Below are 21,159 nucleotides of genomic sequence, written 5' to 3'. Positions count from 1 at the left end.
AAGTGAGAGAGCTATGGATAGAACAGGAAGTGATTGACTGAGGGAGGGAGAGAGGGAGAGGGGAAGCGAGAGTGAGGAAGTGAAGGAGCGTGAGAGAGGGGGAGGGAGGATGGGAAGATGTGAGAGAGGGATAGAAGGTAGAAGTGGAGGGAGGGAGAGGGAGAGAGAGAGAGGGAAGGTGGGAGTTAGGGTGGGAGGTAGACTTTCACATTATCACTACTACACCACCCACCTCTGTGAGGTAGTGTAGTAACTCCCTCAGTGCCACACCTACCTCTGTGAGGTGTAGTAACTCAGTGCCACACCCACCTCTGTGAGGTGGTGTAGTAACTCAGTGCCACACCCACCTCTGTGAGGTGGCGTAGTAACTCAGTGCCACACCCACCTCTGTGAGGTGGTGTAGCAACTCAGTGCCACACCCACCTCTGTGAGGTGGTGTAGTAACTCAGTGCCACACCTACCTCTGTGAGGTAGTATAGTAACTCAGTGCCACACCCACCTCTATGAGGTAGTGTAGTAACTCAGTGCCACACCTACCTCTGTGAGGTAGTATAGTAACTCAGTGCCACACCCACCTCTGTGAGGTAGTGTAGTAACTCACTCAGTGCCACACCCACCTCTGTGAGGGAGTGTAGTAACTCACTCAGTGCCACACCCACCTCTGTGAGGGAGTGTAGTAACTCACTCAGTGCCACACCCACCTCTGTGAGGGAGTGTAGTAACTCACTCAGTGCCACACCCACCTCTGTGAGGGAGTGTAGTAACTCAGTGCCACACCCACCTGCGAGGTACTGTAGTAACCCACTCCCACTTCTGTGAGGTAGTGTAGTAACCCACTCAGTGCCATATCCACCTCACAGACGTGGTGTAGTAACCCACTCAGTGCCATATCCACCTCACAGACGTGGTGTAGTAATCCACTCAGTGCCACACCCACCTCACAGAGGTGGGCGTGGCACAGAGTGGGTTACTTAAGGATGTTTGACAATACAACAGACTGGTCGATACTAGACATTTCTCCCTCACTCACTAAGACATTCAACTGGAACTAGCAGAGTGTTTGACTGAAACTAACCCAGCCTCAGTCACCACAACCACCAGTACCAGCTACCACCACTATCACTAACACCAGCCACTACTACAACCCTCGCTTACACCAGACATCACTACACTCCTCACTAACACCAGGCACCAATTTCACCAATATGATCAAGCAGCAAGAACAGCAGCAGACGAAGCCAGACCACCAGCGGCAAAAACAATAATAACCACAATAGGAATAACAACAGCAGCAGTAGCAGCAGCCACACCAACATCAATGACCACAACGGCACCACCAGCAGAAATACCAACAACAACACCAACAATAAATAACAGCATCCTCAGCAGCACCAACAGCAACATCAACAGCATCATCACCAATAACAGCATCAGAAACAACAGCACCAAAAGCCATCATTGTAGCATCAACCAGCACTGTAAGTAAAGGTAGTGACAAATGTCACAGGTCGTAGCCAATCACAGTAAGCCAGGTCAGTGAACCCAGCTGTTGTACTCTAGACAACAATGACCAGGGCAGTAAGATCAGTGAGAAGAGTGCTGTGTCCTGCTGCCAGGAGCTCCACGGGACCCACCATAACACTACCTGCAGCACACACTGTTCCTTACTGCCAGGAATACCATGAGGTGGTCGATAACAGGTGTAGCTGGTGTTAATATGGTAGCAGGTGTAGCTGGTGTTAAAGTGATGGTGGTTAAGTGGTGTTAGGTGGAGGTGTTATTATGGAGATGGAAGAGAAAGAGGGTGCTGGTGTGGGTGTAGTGGTGTACATGGTGTTGCTGGTGTGGGTGTAGTGGTGTACATGGTGTTGCTGGTGTGGGTATAGTGGTGTACATGGTGTTGCTGGTGTGGGTATAGTGGTGTACATGGTGTTGCTGGTGTGGGTATAGTGGTGTACATGGTGTTGCTGGTGTGGGTATAGTGGTGTACATGGTGTTGTTATTGGTAGTGATATATGTAACGGTTATCAGCTGGCTTATGTCATTAAGAAAAAGCAATCCAAGAAAACTTAAGTTATGATGAAGCAGTAATCCAAGATAACTTGGATATGATGAAGCAGTAATCCAAGATAACTTGGATATGATGAAGAAGTGATCCAAGATAACTTGGATATGATGAAGAAGTGATCCAAGATAACTTGGATATGATGAAGAAGTGATCCAAGATAACTTGGATATGATGAAGAAGTGATCCAAGATAACTTGGATATGATGAAGAAGTGATCCAAGATAACTTGGATATGATGAAGAAGTAATCCAAGATAACTTGGATATGATGAAGAAGTGATCCAAGATAGCTATACCCACAAACTCTACAAATCACTGTCAGTCAATCATCTCTTCTCTTCTAGTTATCATGTACTACTACGTAAGTGGCATGGAATTGTTATAATCATAACTATAATTTTTAAGGTGGTGGAGGGGTAAGCTAGTGGAAGGCCTCGGTCAGATGACGAAAAGCTGCAGCTGCGGGTCATCATATGACTAAGACCCGCGTCAGGAAACATTTATCCTGTTTCCTGACAACCCTTACCTAACCTGACCGGTATTACATGAAGTATGTTAACCATCTCTGCCTCACCACACTCCAGGTAGACCAACCAACTGTCTCTCAGGAATCTGGTTTCCTCACACAGGTGGTGGCAAGCCACCTGTGTGAGGAAACATATAATCATCACAACCTGGGTGACCAGACACAACCAGAGTCTTAGAAAAATGCAGTCATTATAACGTGGGTTATGAGACACAGCCAGAGTCTTAGAAAATGCAAACATCACAATCTGGATGATCCGACCCACCCAGAATCCTAGTTGAATACAACCACTACCACCTGGGTGATTACACACACCCAGAATCCTAGAAGAATACAACCATCACAACCAGAATGATCAGACACACCCTTACTATTAAAAACCTTTGCTCTAACAATACTTATAACATCTTCCAGTAGATGAATTGAAAAGAATGGAACCAAGGATGCAGACTTCTCTAATTGTGTCTAAGCTAATCTATCTCATCACTGCATCAATTAGATGCCTCTCAACTCATCTCTAACTCCACTGTTACTATTGTGTGTTTCTGGGCTGCCTGACCCTCCAGTATTTACAAGTATATAATCACATACCTCTCTTCTCCCTTCCTGAGATAATATTTGATGTGTTCTCAGTGAAGAGAATCTGTAACAACGAAGAATGTTAATGTATAATGTATTTAGTGAAGAATGTTAATTTATAATGTATTAGTGAAGAAAGTTAGTCTATAATGTATTAGTGAAGAATGCTAATCTGTAATACAAACATGTGTCAAGCTTAGATTAGAGAGTATTAATAGAAACCTTAAAATAAGAAGAAATACGAGAGAGAGGGAGGGAAGGAGAGCAGAGGGGATAGAGATAGATAGATAGATAGATAGATAGAGAGAGAGAGAGAGAGAGAGAGAGAGAGAGAGAGATAGATAGAGAGAGAGAGAGAGAGAGAGAGAGAGAGAGAGAGAGAGAATAGAGTAATTTGAGTGTCAATACGAGTACTGAAAACATCAGTACCGGCAGTACCAGAACCACGAGCAACGTGTCTGGGAGTAACGTGAGCTGGGAGACTTCAGTAGTGTCAGCCTGAGCTGGGAGACTTCAGTAGTGTCAGCCTGAGCTGGGAGACTTCAGTAGTGTCAGCCTGAGCTGGGAGACTTCAGTAGTGTCAGCCTGAGCTGGGAGACTTCAGTAGTGTCAGCCTGAGCTGGGAGACTTCAGTAGTGTCAGCCTGAGCTGGGAGACTTCAGTACTGTCAGGCTGAGCTGGGAGACTTCAGTAGTGTCAGCCTGAGCTGGGAGACTTCAGTAGTGTCAGCCTGAGCTGGGAGACTTCAGTAGTGTCAAGCTGAGCTGGGAGACTTCAGTAATGTCAGGCTGAGCTGAGAGACTTCAGCAGGGAGACAGGGTACCTTCAAGCATACCATGACAGGTCCAGCAGCTATGAGTGGTTGAAAGGTGTGGCTGAGTAGAGTGGCACTCACCAGAAGGGATGGGGCTCTCAGCCAGCAGACACCGGTGTGCCATACCCCCTCCCACTGTACCAGGCACTACTCCCTCACACCACCCAGTGAGGGCCACCTCGCTACCTCCTCCACCAGGTGACCAGGGAACCGAGGGAAGGAGATAAAACCTGTAAGGGCCAGAGGCAGTGGTGACTGTGACATCATCGACCGCTGGCACCATGGCAGCTGGACACCAAGTGCAACACAGCTGGCACTGTGCCAGACGCCCTTCTCTACTTTCTCACTTTTCCTCAGTGACGGACCATCATATGACTAAGACCAGCGTCAGGAAACACTTGTCCATCCTTCTTTCTTGACAAATCTTACCTAATTTAACCTTCCTTACATCTTGCCCAGTACAATTAGTGGAGGTTCAGTCAGTGAGACAACAATTCGTCCTGACAGAGGTAGTGACTGACAATAATTGGTCTGCTCTTATCAGGAGAAGTCGCCTTATCGGTCAAGTTGGGGTGGAAAAGTATCCTGAGTGTCGAATGTATAAGAGATAAGAGTAGGTGCTAGTGCTCTGAGGTTGATGATGATGATGATAGTATATACGTCTCCCTCGCCATCGTCTGCTGCTACCTAAGTGCACACACATACACGCACACACACACACACACACACGACACTGGAGGACAGGAGGGTCAGGGGAGACATGATAACGACATATAAAATACTGCGTGGAATAGACAAGGTGGACAAAGACAGGATGTTCCAGGGAGGGGACACAGAAACAAGAGGCCACAATTGGAAGTTGAAGACACAAATGAGTCAGAGAGATATTAGGAAGTATTTCTTCAGTCATAGAGTTGTAAGGCAGTGGAATAGCCTAGAAAATGACGTAGTGGAGGCAGGAACCATACACAGTTTTAAGACGAGGTTTGATAAAGCTCATGGAGCGGGGAGAGAGAGGGCCCAGTAGCAACCGGTGAAGAGGCGGGGCCAGGAGCTAAGACTCGACCCCTGCAACCACAAATAGGTGAGTACAAATAGGTGAGTACACACACACACACACACGCACACAGAATTCAAGGCCCTGATGGAAGAATCCCTGAGAACACTTCACGACGTAAGAACGATCACAAAATATGCAACCCCACACCTGGTTAAACACGTGCAACTCGATAAGGTCCGAAAGGTTTGCAACAAGACACGTTTCAGAGCTGAAAGACATGAACTATGAGGAGATACTAAATGAGATGAACTTGACAACACTTAAAAAGAGGAGGAGAAGGTGAAACAAGTACTGGGGATGTACTGAGGGAAGATCCTTCATGACTAGCAAGTACTGATCACCACACAGAAAATCCTAAGAGGAGCCAACAGGTTAGTTACGGGTGGTGCTTGAAATGAGAGATCCAGGGACAAGAGGCACAAGTAGTACCTAGTGACACCGAGGAACAAACGTGCCACATAGTGACACAGAAGTACACACGTGGCACCTAGTGACACAGAGGTACACAAATAGTACCTATGATACAGAGGTACACACGTGGCACCTAGTGACACAGAGGTACACACGTGGTACCTAGTGACACAGAGGTACACAAATGGTACCTATGACACAGGTACACACGTGGTACCGAATGAGAGACTGAGACTTGTGGAAGAAGACTGGAGAGGACAGAACTCACCGAATGTTTGACAAGGTCGCTTGAGAGGCGGAACACTTGTTAAGTTTATACCTCACCATAACACTGAGTACAACAACTGTAGGAGGGTAACGACCTGCTCCACCACCACCACCATTACCATTATCACTACCACCACTACTAGCATAACTTAGGAATCTTGAGATGAACGATTCATTCAACTGAAGAAACCTGCTGTGCAGAAGAAAAATAACATCAACCGAGGTAAACAAATCAGTAAAGGAGTGGAGGTTGACCCATGGGTCAACCTCCACTCCTTCACTGATTTGTTTACCTTTGTTGATGTTATTACGAGTCAGTGAATCAGTAAAGGTACCTAAGTATTGCACATGTGTCTTATTCATCACCTTGTTCGTATCAATACTAATAAAGAATTAGATACATGTGCAACATGTGTCTTTATTGTAGACGTTTCGCCATCCAGTGGCTTTATCAATACAAATTCAAGGACATAATGGGAAGACAGTAGAACTATATATAAAAGATGAGATAGTCAGTCCCTCAACCTTGGAGTTAGTGAAGAGCACCGTAGTCGTGAAGAGTATGCAGTCTTCACGACTACGGTGCTCTTCAATAACTCCAAAACCGAGGGGACTGATTACCTCATCTCTGGGTATATAGTTCTACCCATTATGTCCTTGAATTGTACTGATAAAGCCACTGGATGGCGAAACGTCTAAAAATAAAGATACCCAGATGTTGCACATATATCTAATTCATCTTGTCGGTATTGTATACCATACACGTACAACCACCATCAATACTACGGTACACTTCATTCTACCTTCAACATATACGTTCACAACTCAACGTTCATTATTCTTCCTTAGCCACCTCTTTGCCAGACACATGTCAGCCTGTTGCTGCAATCTGCTTATTCGTACTGAAATACACGTTTTTTTTAAGTTCGTGTAACCCAGCCTGAAATATCTTAGTCCAGTTTTAAAAAAGTGAGAAATGTGAAGCATAATGAAGCTGACATTGTACACAACGTCAAAAATTGGACGCAGTGAAAGGATCAGGTGAGAAATATAGATAATGAGATGTGACACCGTGTCATAGTGATAACACACGTGGTCATTAACACTGGGTGTATCACCCACAGTGTGACGCCACGCACATTGTACACCTCAATATCAGCCATACACGGTCTACAGATCTACCCGGTTAAGTGTCTAAAAATTTACCCGGCTACACATCGACAAGTCTATCCCAGTGTCTACAAGCCTAATCCACCAAGCATGGATAAATCCGCTCACCAAGCATGTAAAAATCCACCCACTAAGCGTCTATAAATCCACCCACTAAGCGTCTATAAATCCACCTACCAAGCATGTATAAATCCACCCACCCCGCACCTACAAATTCACACACCAAGCATGTATAAATCCACCCACCAAGCATGTATAAATCCACCCACCAAGAATGTATAAATCCACCCACCAAGCATGTATAAATCCACCCACCAAGCATGTATAAATTCACCCACCAAGAATGTATAAATCCACCTACCAAGCATGTATAAATCCACCCACCCCGCACCTACAAATTCACACACCAAGCATGTATAAATCCACCCACCAAGCATGTATAAATCCACCCACCAAGAATGTATAAATCCACCCACAAAGCATGTATAAATCCACCCACCAAGCATGTATAAATCCACCCACCAAGAATGTATAAATCCACCCACCAAGCATGTATAAATCCACCCACCAAGCATGTATAAATCCACCCACCAAGCATGTATAAATCCACCCACCAAGCATGTATAAATCCACCCACCAAGCATGTATAAATCCACCCACCAAGCATGTATAAATCCACCCACCAAGCATGTATAAATCCACCCACCAAGCATGTATAAATCAATATATAAAGGATAGAACTTGACAGGAAAGACTTCCATAATTTGCATAACTTACGGATACCGTTAGCGAATTATGGTTGTTGTTGTTGTTTGGTTGTTGCTTTTGTTGCTGTTATTTGAATGTTGCTGCTGCTGCTGTTGTTGATGCTATTTGACTGCTGTTTGGTTGTTGCTGCTGTTGTTTGGTTGTTGTTGAATTATTTGTTTGGTTATCTGGTTATTGCTGCTGTTTGGCTGTTCCTGATCTCCCCATTCCTGCCACCCCATTCCTCCCCTCCCCATTCCCATAATTCTCATTCGTGTTCCCTATTGCTGTAGTTACAGTCTACGAAAAATTCTATTCCTTCCTCGTTCCTCCCTGCTTGTTGCACGTAGTTATAAATTGGGAGCAATTTCCATCCCTTGTCGTGTGTGTGTGTGTGTGTGTGTGTGTGTGTGTGTGTGTGTGCTTTTAAGACAACCACACACACACTGTAGCTTAAATCAGGAACGCACACACTGTACTTAAACCCAGCCACACACATAAACCCAAAACACATACATACAGTAGATTAATACAGCCACAGCCCCCCACACACACCAGGAGCTGTGAATCGACTACTGCAACCACAATTAGGTGAGTACACGCACACATACGCACACATACACACATATGTACACCAGGAGCTGTGACTTGACCCCTTGTAGCCACAATTAGGTGAGTGCACACACACAGACACACACATACAATGGGATGTTAGGAATTATTTCTTCAGTCAAAGAGTTGTCAGGAAGTGGAACAGTCTGATTACTGATGTAGTGGAGGCAGGATCCATACATAGTTTTAAGACGAGGTATGATAAAGCTCATGGAGCGGGAAGTGACCGAGTAGCGGCCAGTGAAGAGGCGGGGCCAGGAGCTGTGACTCGACCCCTGCAACCACAACCAGATGAGTACAACTAGGTGAGTACACACACACAGACACACACATACACACACACACATACACACACACACACACACACACACACACACACACACACACACACACACACACACACACACACACACACACACACACACACACACACACACACACACACACACTGCAGTTTAGCGTGAACTCTTCTTTGTCGCTACAGTTCCGTTACAGAAGCAAATTACAGCACCGTTACTTACTAATTCTCCGTTATGTAACACAACCCAAGTGTCTGGGGTACATTATGTGATTATATGTGAATGTAGAATTGTAGGGTGAGTTACTCTCACCGTACGGTACACGATGCTGCAGCACAGTACGGTACACAATGCTGCAGCACAGTACGGTACACGATCCTGCAGCACAGTACGGTACACGATCCTGCAGCACAGTACGGTACATGATACTGCAGCACAGTACGGTACACGATCCTGCAGCACAGTACGGTACACAATGCTGCAGCACAGTACGGTACACGATGCTGCAGCACAGTACGGTACACAATGCTGCAGCACAGTACGGTACACAATGCTGCAGCACAGTACGGTACACGATGCTGCAGCACAGTACGGTACACAATGCTGCAGCACAGTACGGTACATGATACTGCAGCACAGTACGGTACATGATACTGCAGCACAGTACGGTACACGATACTGCATCACAGTACGGTACATGATACTGCAGCGCAGTACGGTACACGATACTGCAGCACAGTACGGTACACGATACTGCAGCACAGTACTGTACATGATACTGCAGCACAGTACGGTACATGCTACTGCATCACAGTACGGTACATGATACTGCAGCACAGTACGGTACACGATACTGCAGCACAGTACGGTACACGATACTGCAGCATAGTACGGTACACGATACTGCAGCACAGTACGGTACATGATACTGCAGCACAGTACGGTACATGATACTGCAACACAGTACGGTACACGATACTGCAGCACAGTACGGTACATGATACTGCAGCACAGTACGGTACATGATACTGCAGCACAGTACGGTACACGATACTGCAGCACAGTACGGTACATGATACTGCAGCACAGTACGGTACATGATACTGCAACACAGTACGGTACACGATACTGCAGCACAGTACGGTACACGATACTGCAGCACAGTACGGTACACGATACTGCAGCACAGTACGGTACATGATACTGCAGCACAGTACGGTACACGGTACTGCAGCACAGTACGGTACATGATACTGCAGCACAGTACGGTACATGATACTGCAGCACAGTACGGTACACGATACTGCAGCACAGTACGGTATACGATACTGCAGCACAGTACGGTACACGATACTGCAGCACAGTACGGTACATGATACTGCAGCACAGTACGGTACATGATACTGCAGCACAGTACGGTACACGGTACTGCAGCACAGTACGGTACATGATACTGCAGCACAGTACGGTACACGATACTGCAGCACAGTAAGGTACATGATACTGCAGCACAGTACGGTACATGATACTGCAGCACAGTACGGTACATGATACTGCAACACAGTACGGTACATGATACTGCAACACAGTACGGTACATGATACTGCAACACAGTACGGTACATGATACTGCAACACAGTACGGTACATGATACTGCAGCAAAGTACTGTACATGATACTGCAGCACAGTACGGTACATGATACTGCAGCACAGTACGGTACATGATACTGCAGCACAGTACGGTACATGATACTGCAACACAGTACGGTACATGATACTGCAACACAGTACGGTACATGATACTGCAGCAAAGTACTGTACATGATACTGCAGCACAGTACGGTACGTGATACTGCAGCACAGTACGGTACATGATACTGCAGCACAGTACGGTACGTGATACTGCAGCACAGTACGGTACATGATACTGCAGCACAGTACGGTACGTGATACTGCAGCACAGTACGGTACATGATACTGCAGCACAGTACGGTACATGATACTGCAGCACAGTACGGTACGTGATACTGCAGCACAGTACGGTACGTGATACTGCAGCACAGTACGGTACGTGATACTGCAGCACAGTACGGTATATGATACTGCAGCACAGTACGGTACACGATACTGCAGCACAGTACGGTACATGATACTGCAGCACAGTAAGGTACCTGTCATTGCAGCACAGTATGTTACATGATACTGCAGCACGGTACAGCACATGATATTGCAGCACAGTACGGAACATGACACTGAAGCACCGTATGATACATGATACTGAAGCGCCGTATGATACATGATACTGAAGCATATGGTACCGTATACTGAAGCACGGTATGGTACCCTAAACTGAAGCACACTATGGTATCTTATATTGAGGCATGGGATGGTGCACAATACTGAACCATTTCACGGTACACTACTGCCAATAAAATTATGGTACAGGCAGGAACATAAAAGTGTACCATCACACTACAGAACATAAGAAAGGAGCACTGCAGGAGACCTACTGGCCCATGCTACCTTCACAAATATTTATAAGAGAACATAATGAGAAGTATATTCCTAGAAGGTCATGAACTACAAACGCACACGCAAACACACACACACACACACACACACACAGGAGCTAGGACTCGACCCCTGCAACCTCAACTAGGTGAGTACTAGGTGAGTGTACACACACACACGGGTGTGTGTGTGCTCGGGGCCAGGAGCTGAGTCTCGACCCCTGCAACCACAATTAGGTGAGTACACACACACACACACAAACCATCAGTCTTGGAGGTGAGGTGTGGAGGAGGGTTGGAGTAAGCACAAGGTTAGGTTAAATCTTATACCGAGGTCATTGCACTCACAACACACGCCTGCCTTCCTATACTTACTGCAGTCATGTCTACTGGGTCACGGTAGACAGGTACTATTAACACCCAACACTGCAGTCATGTCTACTGGCTCACGACACAGGTACTACTATCACCCAACACGGCAGTCATGTCTACTGGCTCACGATACAGGTACTACTAACACCCAACACTGCAGTCATGTCTACTGGCTCACGATACAGGTTCTACTAACACCCAACACTGCAGTCATGTCTACTGGCTCACGGTAGACATATATTACTAACACCCAACACTGCAGTCATGTCTACTGGCTCACGGTAGACAGGTACTACTAATACCCAACACTGCAGTGATGTCTACTGTCTTATGGTAGACAGGTACTACTAACACCCAACACTGCAGTTATGTCTACTGTCTCATGGCAGACAGGTCTACCTGGAGGGTATTCTAGGGATCAACGCCCCCGCGGCCAGGTCCACGACCAGGCCTCCCGGTGGACCAGGGCCTGATCAACCAGGCTGTTACTGATGGCCGCAGATTTGGAACCATTCCTTCTAGGATTTTCCCAAGTGTAGATTATGATATATCTTTCTCGCCTGCGCTCCAGTGAGTGCAAGTCAAGTTTTTCCAAGTTTTTCCAACATTTGAAGTGTTTGATGGAACTTATATGTGCAGTAATGGTTCTCTGTACATTCACTAGATCTGCAATTTCACCTGCTTTGAACGGAAATGTTATGGAAACAAGTGATTTGAAAAGGATCATCATTGGCATCCCTTGTTTTGAAGGTTCTCATTATCCATCCTATTATTTTCTTTGCAGCTGTGATCGCAGCACTGTTGTCTACTGGTTCATGGTAGACAGGTCTCCTGCTTCATGGTAGACAGGTGTACTGGTTCATGGTAGACAGGTCTACTGGCTCACAGGAGACAGATCTGATAGTTCATGATAGACAGGTACTACCCATACCCACACATCACATTTATCAAAAATATTTTTAAACCCAATGAGCTGCTTTCAGTGACGCTAGTGACAACTTCAGTGACACTGGTGACAACTTCAGTGACACTGGTGACAACTTCAGTGACACTGGTGACAACTTCAGTGACACTGGTGACAACGTCAGTGACACTAATGACAACTTCAGTGACACTGGTGACAACTTCAGTGACACTAGTAACAACTTCACTGACACTAGTGACAACTTCACTGACAGTAGTGACAACTTCACTGACAGTAGTGACAACTTCACTGACAGTAGTGACAACTTCACTGACAGTAGTGACAACTTCTGTGACACTAGTGACTTCAGTGACACTAGTGACAACTTCAGTGACACTGGTGACAACTTCAGTGACACTAGTGACAACTTCAGTGACACTAGTGACAACTTCAGTGACACTGGTGACAACTTCAAAGACACTAGTGACAACTTCAGTGACATTGGTGACAACTTCAGTGACACTAGTGACTTCAGTGACACTAGTGACGTCAGTGACACTAGTGACAACTTCTGTGACACTAGTGACTTCAGTGACACTAGTGACTTCAGTGACACTGGTGACAACTTCAGTGACACTGGTGACAACTTTTGTGACACCAGTGACACTAGTGACAACTTCAGTGACACTACTGACAACTTCAGTGACACTGGTGACAACTTCAGTGACACTGGTGACAACTTCAGTGACACTAGTGACAACTTCAGTGACACTAGTGACAACTTCAGTGACACTGGTGACAACTTCAGTGACACTGGTGACAACTTCAGTGATACTACTGACAACTTCAGTGACACTGGTGACAACTTCAGTGACACTAGTGACAACTTCAGTGACACTGGTGACAACTTCAGTGATACTACTGACAACTTCAGTGGCACTAGTGACAACTTCAGTGACACTAATGACAACTTCAGTGACACTAGTGACAACTTCTGTGACACTAGTGACTTCAGTGACACTGGTGACAACTTCAGTGACACTGGTGACAACTTTTGTGACACCAGTGACACTAGTGACAACTTCAGTGACACTACTGATAACTTCAGTGACACTGGTGACAACTTCAGTGACACTGGTGACAACTTCAGTGACACTAGTGACAACTTTAGTGACACTGGTGACAACTTCAGTGACACTGGTGACAACTTCAGTGATACTACTGACAACTTCAGTGACACTGGTGACAACTTCAGTGACACTAGTGACAACTTCAGTGACACTGGTTACAACTTCAGTGATACTACTGACAACTTCAGTGGCACTAGTGACAACTTCAGTGACACTAGTGACAACTTCAGTGACACTAGTGACAACTTCAGTGACACTAGTGACAACTTCAGTAACACTGGTGACAACTTCAGTGACACTAGTGACAACTTCAGTGGCACTAGTGACAACTTCAGTGGCACTAGTGACAACTTCAGTAACACTGGTGACAACTTCAGTGACACTAGTGACAACTTCAGTAACACTGGTGACAACTTCAGTGACACTAGTGACAACTTCAGTGGCACTAGTGACAACTTCAGTGGCACTAGTGACAACTTCAGTGACACTAGTGACAACTTCAGTGACACTAGTGACAACTTCAGTGACACTAGTGACAACTTCAGTAACACTGGTGACAACTTCAGTAACACTAGTGACAACTTCAGTGGCACTAGTGACAAGTTCAGTGACACTAGTGACTTCAGTGACACTAGTGACAACTTCAGTGACACTAGTGACAACTTCAGTAACACTGGTGACAACTTCAGTGACACTAGTGACAACTTCAGTGACACTAGTGGCAACTTCAGTGACACTAGTGACAACTTCAGTGACACTAGTGACAACTTCAGTGACACTAGTGACAACTTCAGTGGCACTAGTGACAACTTCAGTGACACTAGTGACAACTTCAGTGACACTAGTGACAACTTCAGTGACACTAGTGACAACTTCAGTGACACTAGTGACAACTTCAGACACTACTGACAACTTCAGTGACACTAGTGACAACTTCAGTGACACTAGTGACAACTTCAGTGACACTAGTGACAACTTCAGTGACACTAGTGACAACTTCAGTGACACTAGTGACAGCTTCAGTGACACTAGTGACAACTTCAGTGACACTAGTGACAACTTCAGTGACACTAGTGACAACTTCAGTGACACTAGTGACAACTTCAGTGACACTAGTGACAAATTCAGTGGCACTAGTGACAACTTCAGTGACACTGGTGACACCTTCAGTGGCACTAGTGACAACTTCAGTGAGACTAGTGACAACTTCAGTGACACTAGTGACAACTTCAGTGACACTAGTGACAACTTCAGTGACACTAGTGACAACTTCAGTGACACTAGTAACAACTTCAGTGACACTAGTGACAACTTCAGTGACACAAGTGACAACTTCAGTGACACTGGTGACACCTTCAGTGGCACTAGTGACAACTTCAGTGACACTAGTGACAACTTCAGTGACACTAGTGACAACCTCAGTGACACTAGTGACAACTTCAGTGGCACTAGTGACAACTTCAGTGACACTAGTGACAACTTCAGTGACACTAGTGACAACTTCAGTGACACTAGTGACAACTTCAGTGACACTAGTGACAACTTCAATGACACTAGTGACAACTTCAGTGACACTAGTGACAACTTCAGTGGCAATAGTGACAACTTCAGTGACACTAGTGACAGCTTCAGTGACACTAGTGACAACTTCAGTGGCACTAGTGACAACTTCAGTGACACTGGTGACACCTTCAGTGGCACTAGTGACAACTTCAGTGGCACTAGTGACAACTTCAGTGGCACTAGTGACAACTTCAGTGACACTAGTGACAACTTCAGTGACACTGGTGACACCTTCAGTGACACTAGTGACAACTTAGTGACACCTTCAGTGGCACTAGTGACAACTTCAGTGGCACTAGTGACAACTTCAGTGACACTAGTGACAACTTCAGTGACACTAATGACAACTTCAGTGACACTGGTGACACCTTCAGTGGCACTAGTGACAACTTCAGTGACACTAGTGACAACTTCAGTGACACTAGTGACAACTTCAGTGATAACTTCAGTGACACTAGTGACAACTTCAGTGATAACTTCAGTGACACTAGTGACAACTTCAGTGGCACTAGTGACAACTTCAGTGACACTAGTGACAACTTCAGTGGCACTAGTGACAACTTCAGTGACAACTTCAGTGACACTAGTGACAACTTCAGTAACACTAGTGACAACTTCAGTGACACTAGTGACAACTTCAGTGACACTAGTGACAACTTCAGTAACACTAGTGACAACTTCAGTGACACTAGTGACAACTTCAGTGACACTAGTGACAACTTCAGTGACACTAGTGACAACTTCAGTGACACTAGTGACAACTTCAGTGACAACTTCAGTGACACTAGTGACAACTTCAGTGACACTAGTGACAACTTCAGTAACACTAGTGACAACTTCAGTGACACTAGTGACAACTTCAGTGACACTAGTGACAACTTCAGTGACACTAGTGACAACTTCAGTGGCACTAGTGACAACTTCAGTGACACTAGTGACAACTTCAGTGACAACTTCAGTGACACTAGTGACAACTTCAGTGACACTAGTGACAACTTCAGTGACACTAGTGACAACTTCAGTGACACTAGTGACAACTTCAGTGGCACTAGTGACAACTTCAGTGACACTGGTGACAACTTCAGTGGCACTAGTGACAACTTCAGTGGCACTAGTGACAACTTCAGTGGCACTAGTGACAACTTCAGTGACACTAGTGACAACTTCAGTGACACTAGTGACAACTTCAGTGACACTGGTGACACCTTCAGTGGCACTAGTGACAACTTCAGTGACACTAGTGACAACTTCAGTGACACTAGTGACAACTTCAGTGGCACTAGTGACAACTTCAGTGGCACTAGTGACAACTTCAGTGGCACTAGTGACAACTTCAGTGACACTAGTGACAACTTCAGTGACACTAGTGACAACTTCAGTAAACAGAAGGAGGCCAGGTTTTGCCCTGGGGAACCAAAATGGTGTCCAAAGGAATCCTTCTGTTCTACTTTGGCCACCATAGGATATCCTTCACTCTACACTCATCCTTCACTCTACACTCACTCATCCTGCACTCTACACTCACTCATCCTTCACTCTACACTCGCTCATCCTGCACTCTGCATTCACTCATCCTTCACTCTACACTCACTCATCCTTCACTCTACACTCACTCATCCTTCACTCTACACTCACTCATCCTTCACTCTACACTCACTCATCCTTCACTCTACGCTCACTCATCTTTCACTCTACACTCGCTCATCCTGCACTCTACACTCACTCATCCTTCACTCTACACTCACTCATCCTCCACTCTACACTCACTCATCCTTCACTCTACACTCGCTCATCCTGCACTCTACACTCACTCATCCTTCACTCTACACTCACTCATCCTTCACTCTACACTCACTCATCCTTTACTCTACACTCATCCTTCACTCTACACTCACTCATCCTTCACTCTACACTCCACACTCACTCATTCTGCACTCTACACTCACTCATCCTTCACTTTACTCACTCATCCTGCACTCTACACTTACTCATCCTTCACTTTACATTCAGGTAAGACACATATGCAACAGTTAGGTATCTTTATTATGAAACGTTTCGCCTACACAGTAGGCTTCTTCAGTCGAGTACAGAAAAGTTGATAGAAGCAGAAGATACTTGAAGACGATGTAATCAGTCCATCACCCTTAAAGTTTTGAGGTGGTCAGTCCCTCAGTCTGGAGAAGAGCATTGTTCCATAGTTCAGACACTACTCTACACTCGCTCATCCTGCACTCTACACTCACTCATCCTGCACTCTACACTCATCATTCACTCATCCTGCACTCTACACTTACTCATCCTTCACTGTACACTCACTCATCCTGCACTCTACACTCGCTCATCCTTCACTCTACACTCACTCATTCTGCACTATACACTCATCCTGCACTCTACACTCACTCATCCTTCACTCTCCACTCACTCATCCTGCACTCTACACTCACTCATCCTTCTCTCTACACTCACTCATCCTGCACTCTACACTCACTCATCCTGCACTCTACACTCACTCATCCTTCTCTCTACACTCACTCATCCTTCACTCTACACTCACTCATCCTTCTCTCTACACTCACTCATCCTGCACTCTACACTCACTCATCCTTCTCTCTACACTCACTCATCCTCACTCATCCTGCACCCTACACTCACTCATCCTTCTCTCTACACTCACTCATCCTGCACTCTACACTCACTCGTCCTTCTCTCTACACTCACTCATCCTGCACTCTACATTCACTCATCCTGCACTCTACACTCACTCATCCTTCTCTACACTCACTCATCCTGCACTCTACTCACTCATCCTTCTCTCTACACTCACTCATCCTGCACTCTACACTCACTCATCCTGCACTCTACACTCACTCATCCTTCTCTCTACACTCACTCATCCTGCACTCTACACTCACTCATCCTTCTCTCTACACTCACTCATCCTGCACTCTTCATTCACTCATTCTGCACTCTACACTCACTCATCCTTCTCTACACTCACTCATCCTGCACTCTACACTCACTCATCCTTCTCTCTACACTCACTCATCCTGCACTCTACACTCACTCATCCTGCACTCTACACTCACTCATCCTTCTCTCTACACTCACTCATCCTGCACTCTACACTCACTCATCCTTCTCTCTACACTCACTCATCCTGCACTCTACACTCATCCTGCACTCTACACTCACTCATCCTTCTCTCTACACTCACTCATCCTGCACTCTACACTCACTCATCCTTCTCTCTACACTCACTCATCATGCACTCTACACTCACTCATCCTTCTCTCTACACTCACTCATCCTGCACTCTACACTCACTCATCCTTCTCTCTACACTCACTCATCCTGCACTCTTCATTCACTCATTCTGCACTCTACACTCACTCATCCTTCTCTACACTCACTCATCCTGCACTCTACACTCACTCATCCTTCTCTCTACACTCACTCATCCTGCACTCTACACTCACTCATCCTGCACTCTACACTCACTCATCCTTCTCTCTACACTCACTCATCCTGCACTTTACACTCACTCATCCTTCTCTCTACACTCACTCATCCTGCACTCTACACTCACTCATCCTGCACTCTACACTCACTCATCCTGCACTCTACACTCACTCATCCTGCACTCTACACTCACTCATCCTTCTCTCTACAGTCACTCATCCTGCACTCTACCCTCACTCATCCTTCTCTCAACACTCACTCATCCTTCTCTCTACACTCACTCATCCTGCACTCTACTCACTCATCCTTCTCTCTACACTCACTCATCCTGCACTCTACACTCACTCATCCTGCACTCTACACTCACTCATCCTGCACTCTACACTCACTCATCCTGCACTCTACACTCACTCATCCTTCTCTCTACAGTCACTCATCCTTCCTTCTACCCTCACTCATCCTTCCTTCTACCCTCACTCATCCTTCCTTCTACCCTCACTCATCCTTCCTTCTACCCTCACTCATCCTTCCTTCTACCCTCACTCATCCTTCCTTCTACCCTCACTCATCCTTCTCTCTACACTCACTCATCCTGCACTCTACTCACGCATCCTGCACTCTACACTCACTCATCCTTCTCTCTACACTCTACACCATAACTTTCGAGTCTATATATATATATATATATATATATATATATATATATATATATATATATATATATATATATATATATATATATATATATATCATTCATTATTTTTGACGTGTTTCACACTAGTTTCAGACACGCCATGTGACTTACATCATGATGTTAAAGTTGCAAGCTTTATTCTAGACTTTACGTCACACAACAAAACTTAATCTACACATTACCTCATACGTCTAGACTTAGACTATAATTCAAGTGCTTCTGGAAGATTTATCTCACATCTAAAGTCTTACCACTGAGTCTTACAGTAAGTCTTAACTGTCACATGCTTTAAGACTTATCTAGAGAACACAAACCGCGGCCATATATGCACCTTTACCTTTGATGGAGTTAGACTTCTTTTCGGTTGAGGGTGGGCGGTTTGTGGGCGTGGGTGTGGAGGAGGACGGGGTGGTCGTGTCTACAGCATCCCCTGCCACCTCTCTCTCCCATCCTGGCCCAAACAACTCGCTTAAAATATCCATCTTCGCTACACTCTCCTCCGGATTCTTCAGCAGGGTACCGAAATCCCACTGGTGTTTGTTCAGGGGATCCAGCGTAATTGTTTATGTGGTGTCTTGTGGAAGGGAATATCACTGCCACGCCAGAGTACACTAGTGCAAAGTTCATTCACACACACGTGAACATTTACAATATAAAGTCACAGAATTTACTCCAACACAGAGGACTATAAGAATACAATCAGGTCACAGATGATCTGTTTCCAATCATTTCTGTTTTAGTAATTTTTACAAGTAAACAAAACACACACACAGACACTAAAGTGCTCGAGGTTTTAAAGTACTGAAGTAGATTTCTGTTTTAAGTAGAGCACCGCGGATTAGCACCTGCTGGTGGTGATAACCAAGGATGTTTTGCACCATGAATCACACGTCACTGATGGTATAAAAACACACGCGTACACACACACAAACGGGAAAAGCTTATGCGTCTCACTGTAAGGCAGACAACTTTATGTTAGATAAGATTAGTAACACGTTAGTACACGATATCTGACGTGATATTATCCACTGCTGGTAACTGCTGTCATGACGGTGGTGACCGCTTCTGTTGACACACTGCCTGTTGTGGTGACTGATTATGGTGACAGGCTGCCTATTGTGGTGACTGCCGCTTCTAATAGGCTGCCTGTTGTGGTGACTGCCGCTTCTGACAGGCTGCCTGTTATGATGACTTGCCCTGTTGGCAGACTGCGTGTTGTGGTGATTACCTCTGTTGACAGACTGCCTCTGTTAACAGACCGCCTGTTGTGGTAACTATCTGTTGTGGTGACTGTTCAGGGGTTACAACACTCACTAGTCACCAGGGGTGGAAAGCACCACCCACAAGGTTGTAACCAGGGTATACAAAACTGGCTGCCCTGGCTGAGGCCAGGGGTGGTGTCAGTATCCTGGGTAGTGCTCACTGATGCCCATGTAACGTCCAAGAAGAGTCCGTCAGGGACCCTGAGCGTGACCACCTACCGTCAAGGTAACTGTCTTCCTGCCTCTCCACCGTTGACAGTCACCAGCTACTACCGTCAACCTAACGGTACTTCCTGCGTTTTCTACGATGATACTTCACAGGTACCTTAGTCACTCACTGGGTACCACAGTCCCTCACTGGGTACCAGTCACTCACTGGGTACCACAGTCACTCACTGGGTACCACAGTCACTTAATGGGTATCAGTTACTCACTGGATACCACAGTCACTCACTGGATATCACAGTCACTCACTGGGTACCACAGTTACTCACTGGATATCACAGTTACTCACAGAGTACCAGTCACTCACTGGGTACCACCATCACTCACTGGGTACCACCGCCACTCAGTAAGTATCGCCTTCGCTCAATGTGTACTACCGTTTCTCACTAAGTATAACTAGTACTTAGTAGGTGCCGGCAAAACTCAGCACATACCAGAGACAAAATACCAGCGTCACTCATCAGGTACCAGCGCCAGGGTAAGTGTA

At 45.7% G+C, this 21,159-nt stretch overlaps 1 protein-coding gene across 9 annotated transcripts in view; it reads right to left on the bottom strand.

Moving 5' to 3' along the window:
- Positions 1 to 21,159, bottom strand: part of Hr3 (Hormone receptor 3) — a 605,631-nt gene that overhangs the window by 319,392 nt on the left and 265,080 nt on the right. For 4 of the 9 annotated variants that reach the window (XR_011394342.1, XM_070102872.1, XM_070102868.1 and 1 more), the window contains exon 1: positions 19,517 to 21,159. This exon is cut by the window's right edge. The exons of 2 other annotated variants lie outside the window; for them this stretch is intronic. Coding sequence is in view for 6 of the 7 variants with exons in the window: in XM_070102872.1 (XP_069958973.1) it covers positions 19,517 to 19,667 (151 nt within the window). In the remaining variant the exon portion in view is untranslated. The remainder of the gene's footprint in view (positions 1 to 19,516) is intronic. 3 more of the 9 variants (XM_070102865.1, XM_070102866.1, XM_070102867.1) reach the window with 2 other exon arrangements.

The sequence above is a fragment of the Cherax quadricarinatus genome, chromosome 83 (assembly GCF_038502225.1).
Source record: "Cherax quadricarinatus isolate ZL_2023a chromosome 83, ASM3850222v1, whole genome shotgun sequence".
Classification (NCBI taxonomy): Eukaryota; Metazoa; Arthropoda; class Malacostraca; order Decapoda; family Parastacidae; genus Cherax; species Cherax quadricarinatus.
The sequence above is the reverse complement of the archived record's forward strand: the minus strand, read 5'-3'. Positions and strand labels throughout refer to the sequence as shown.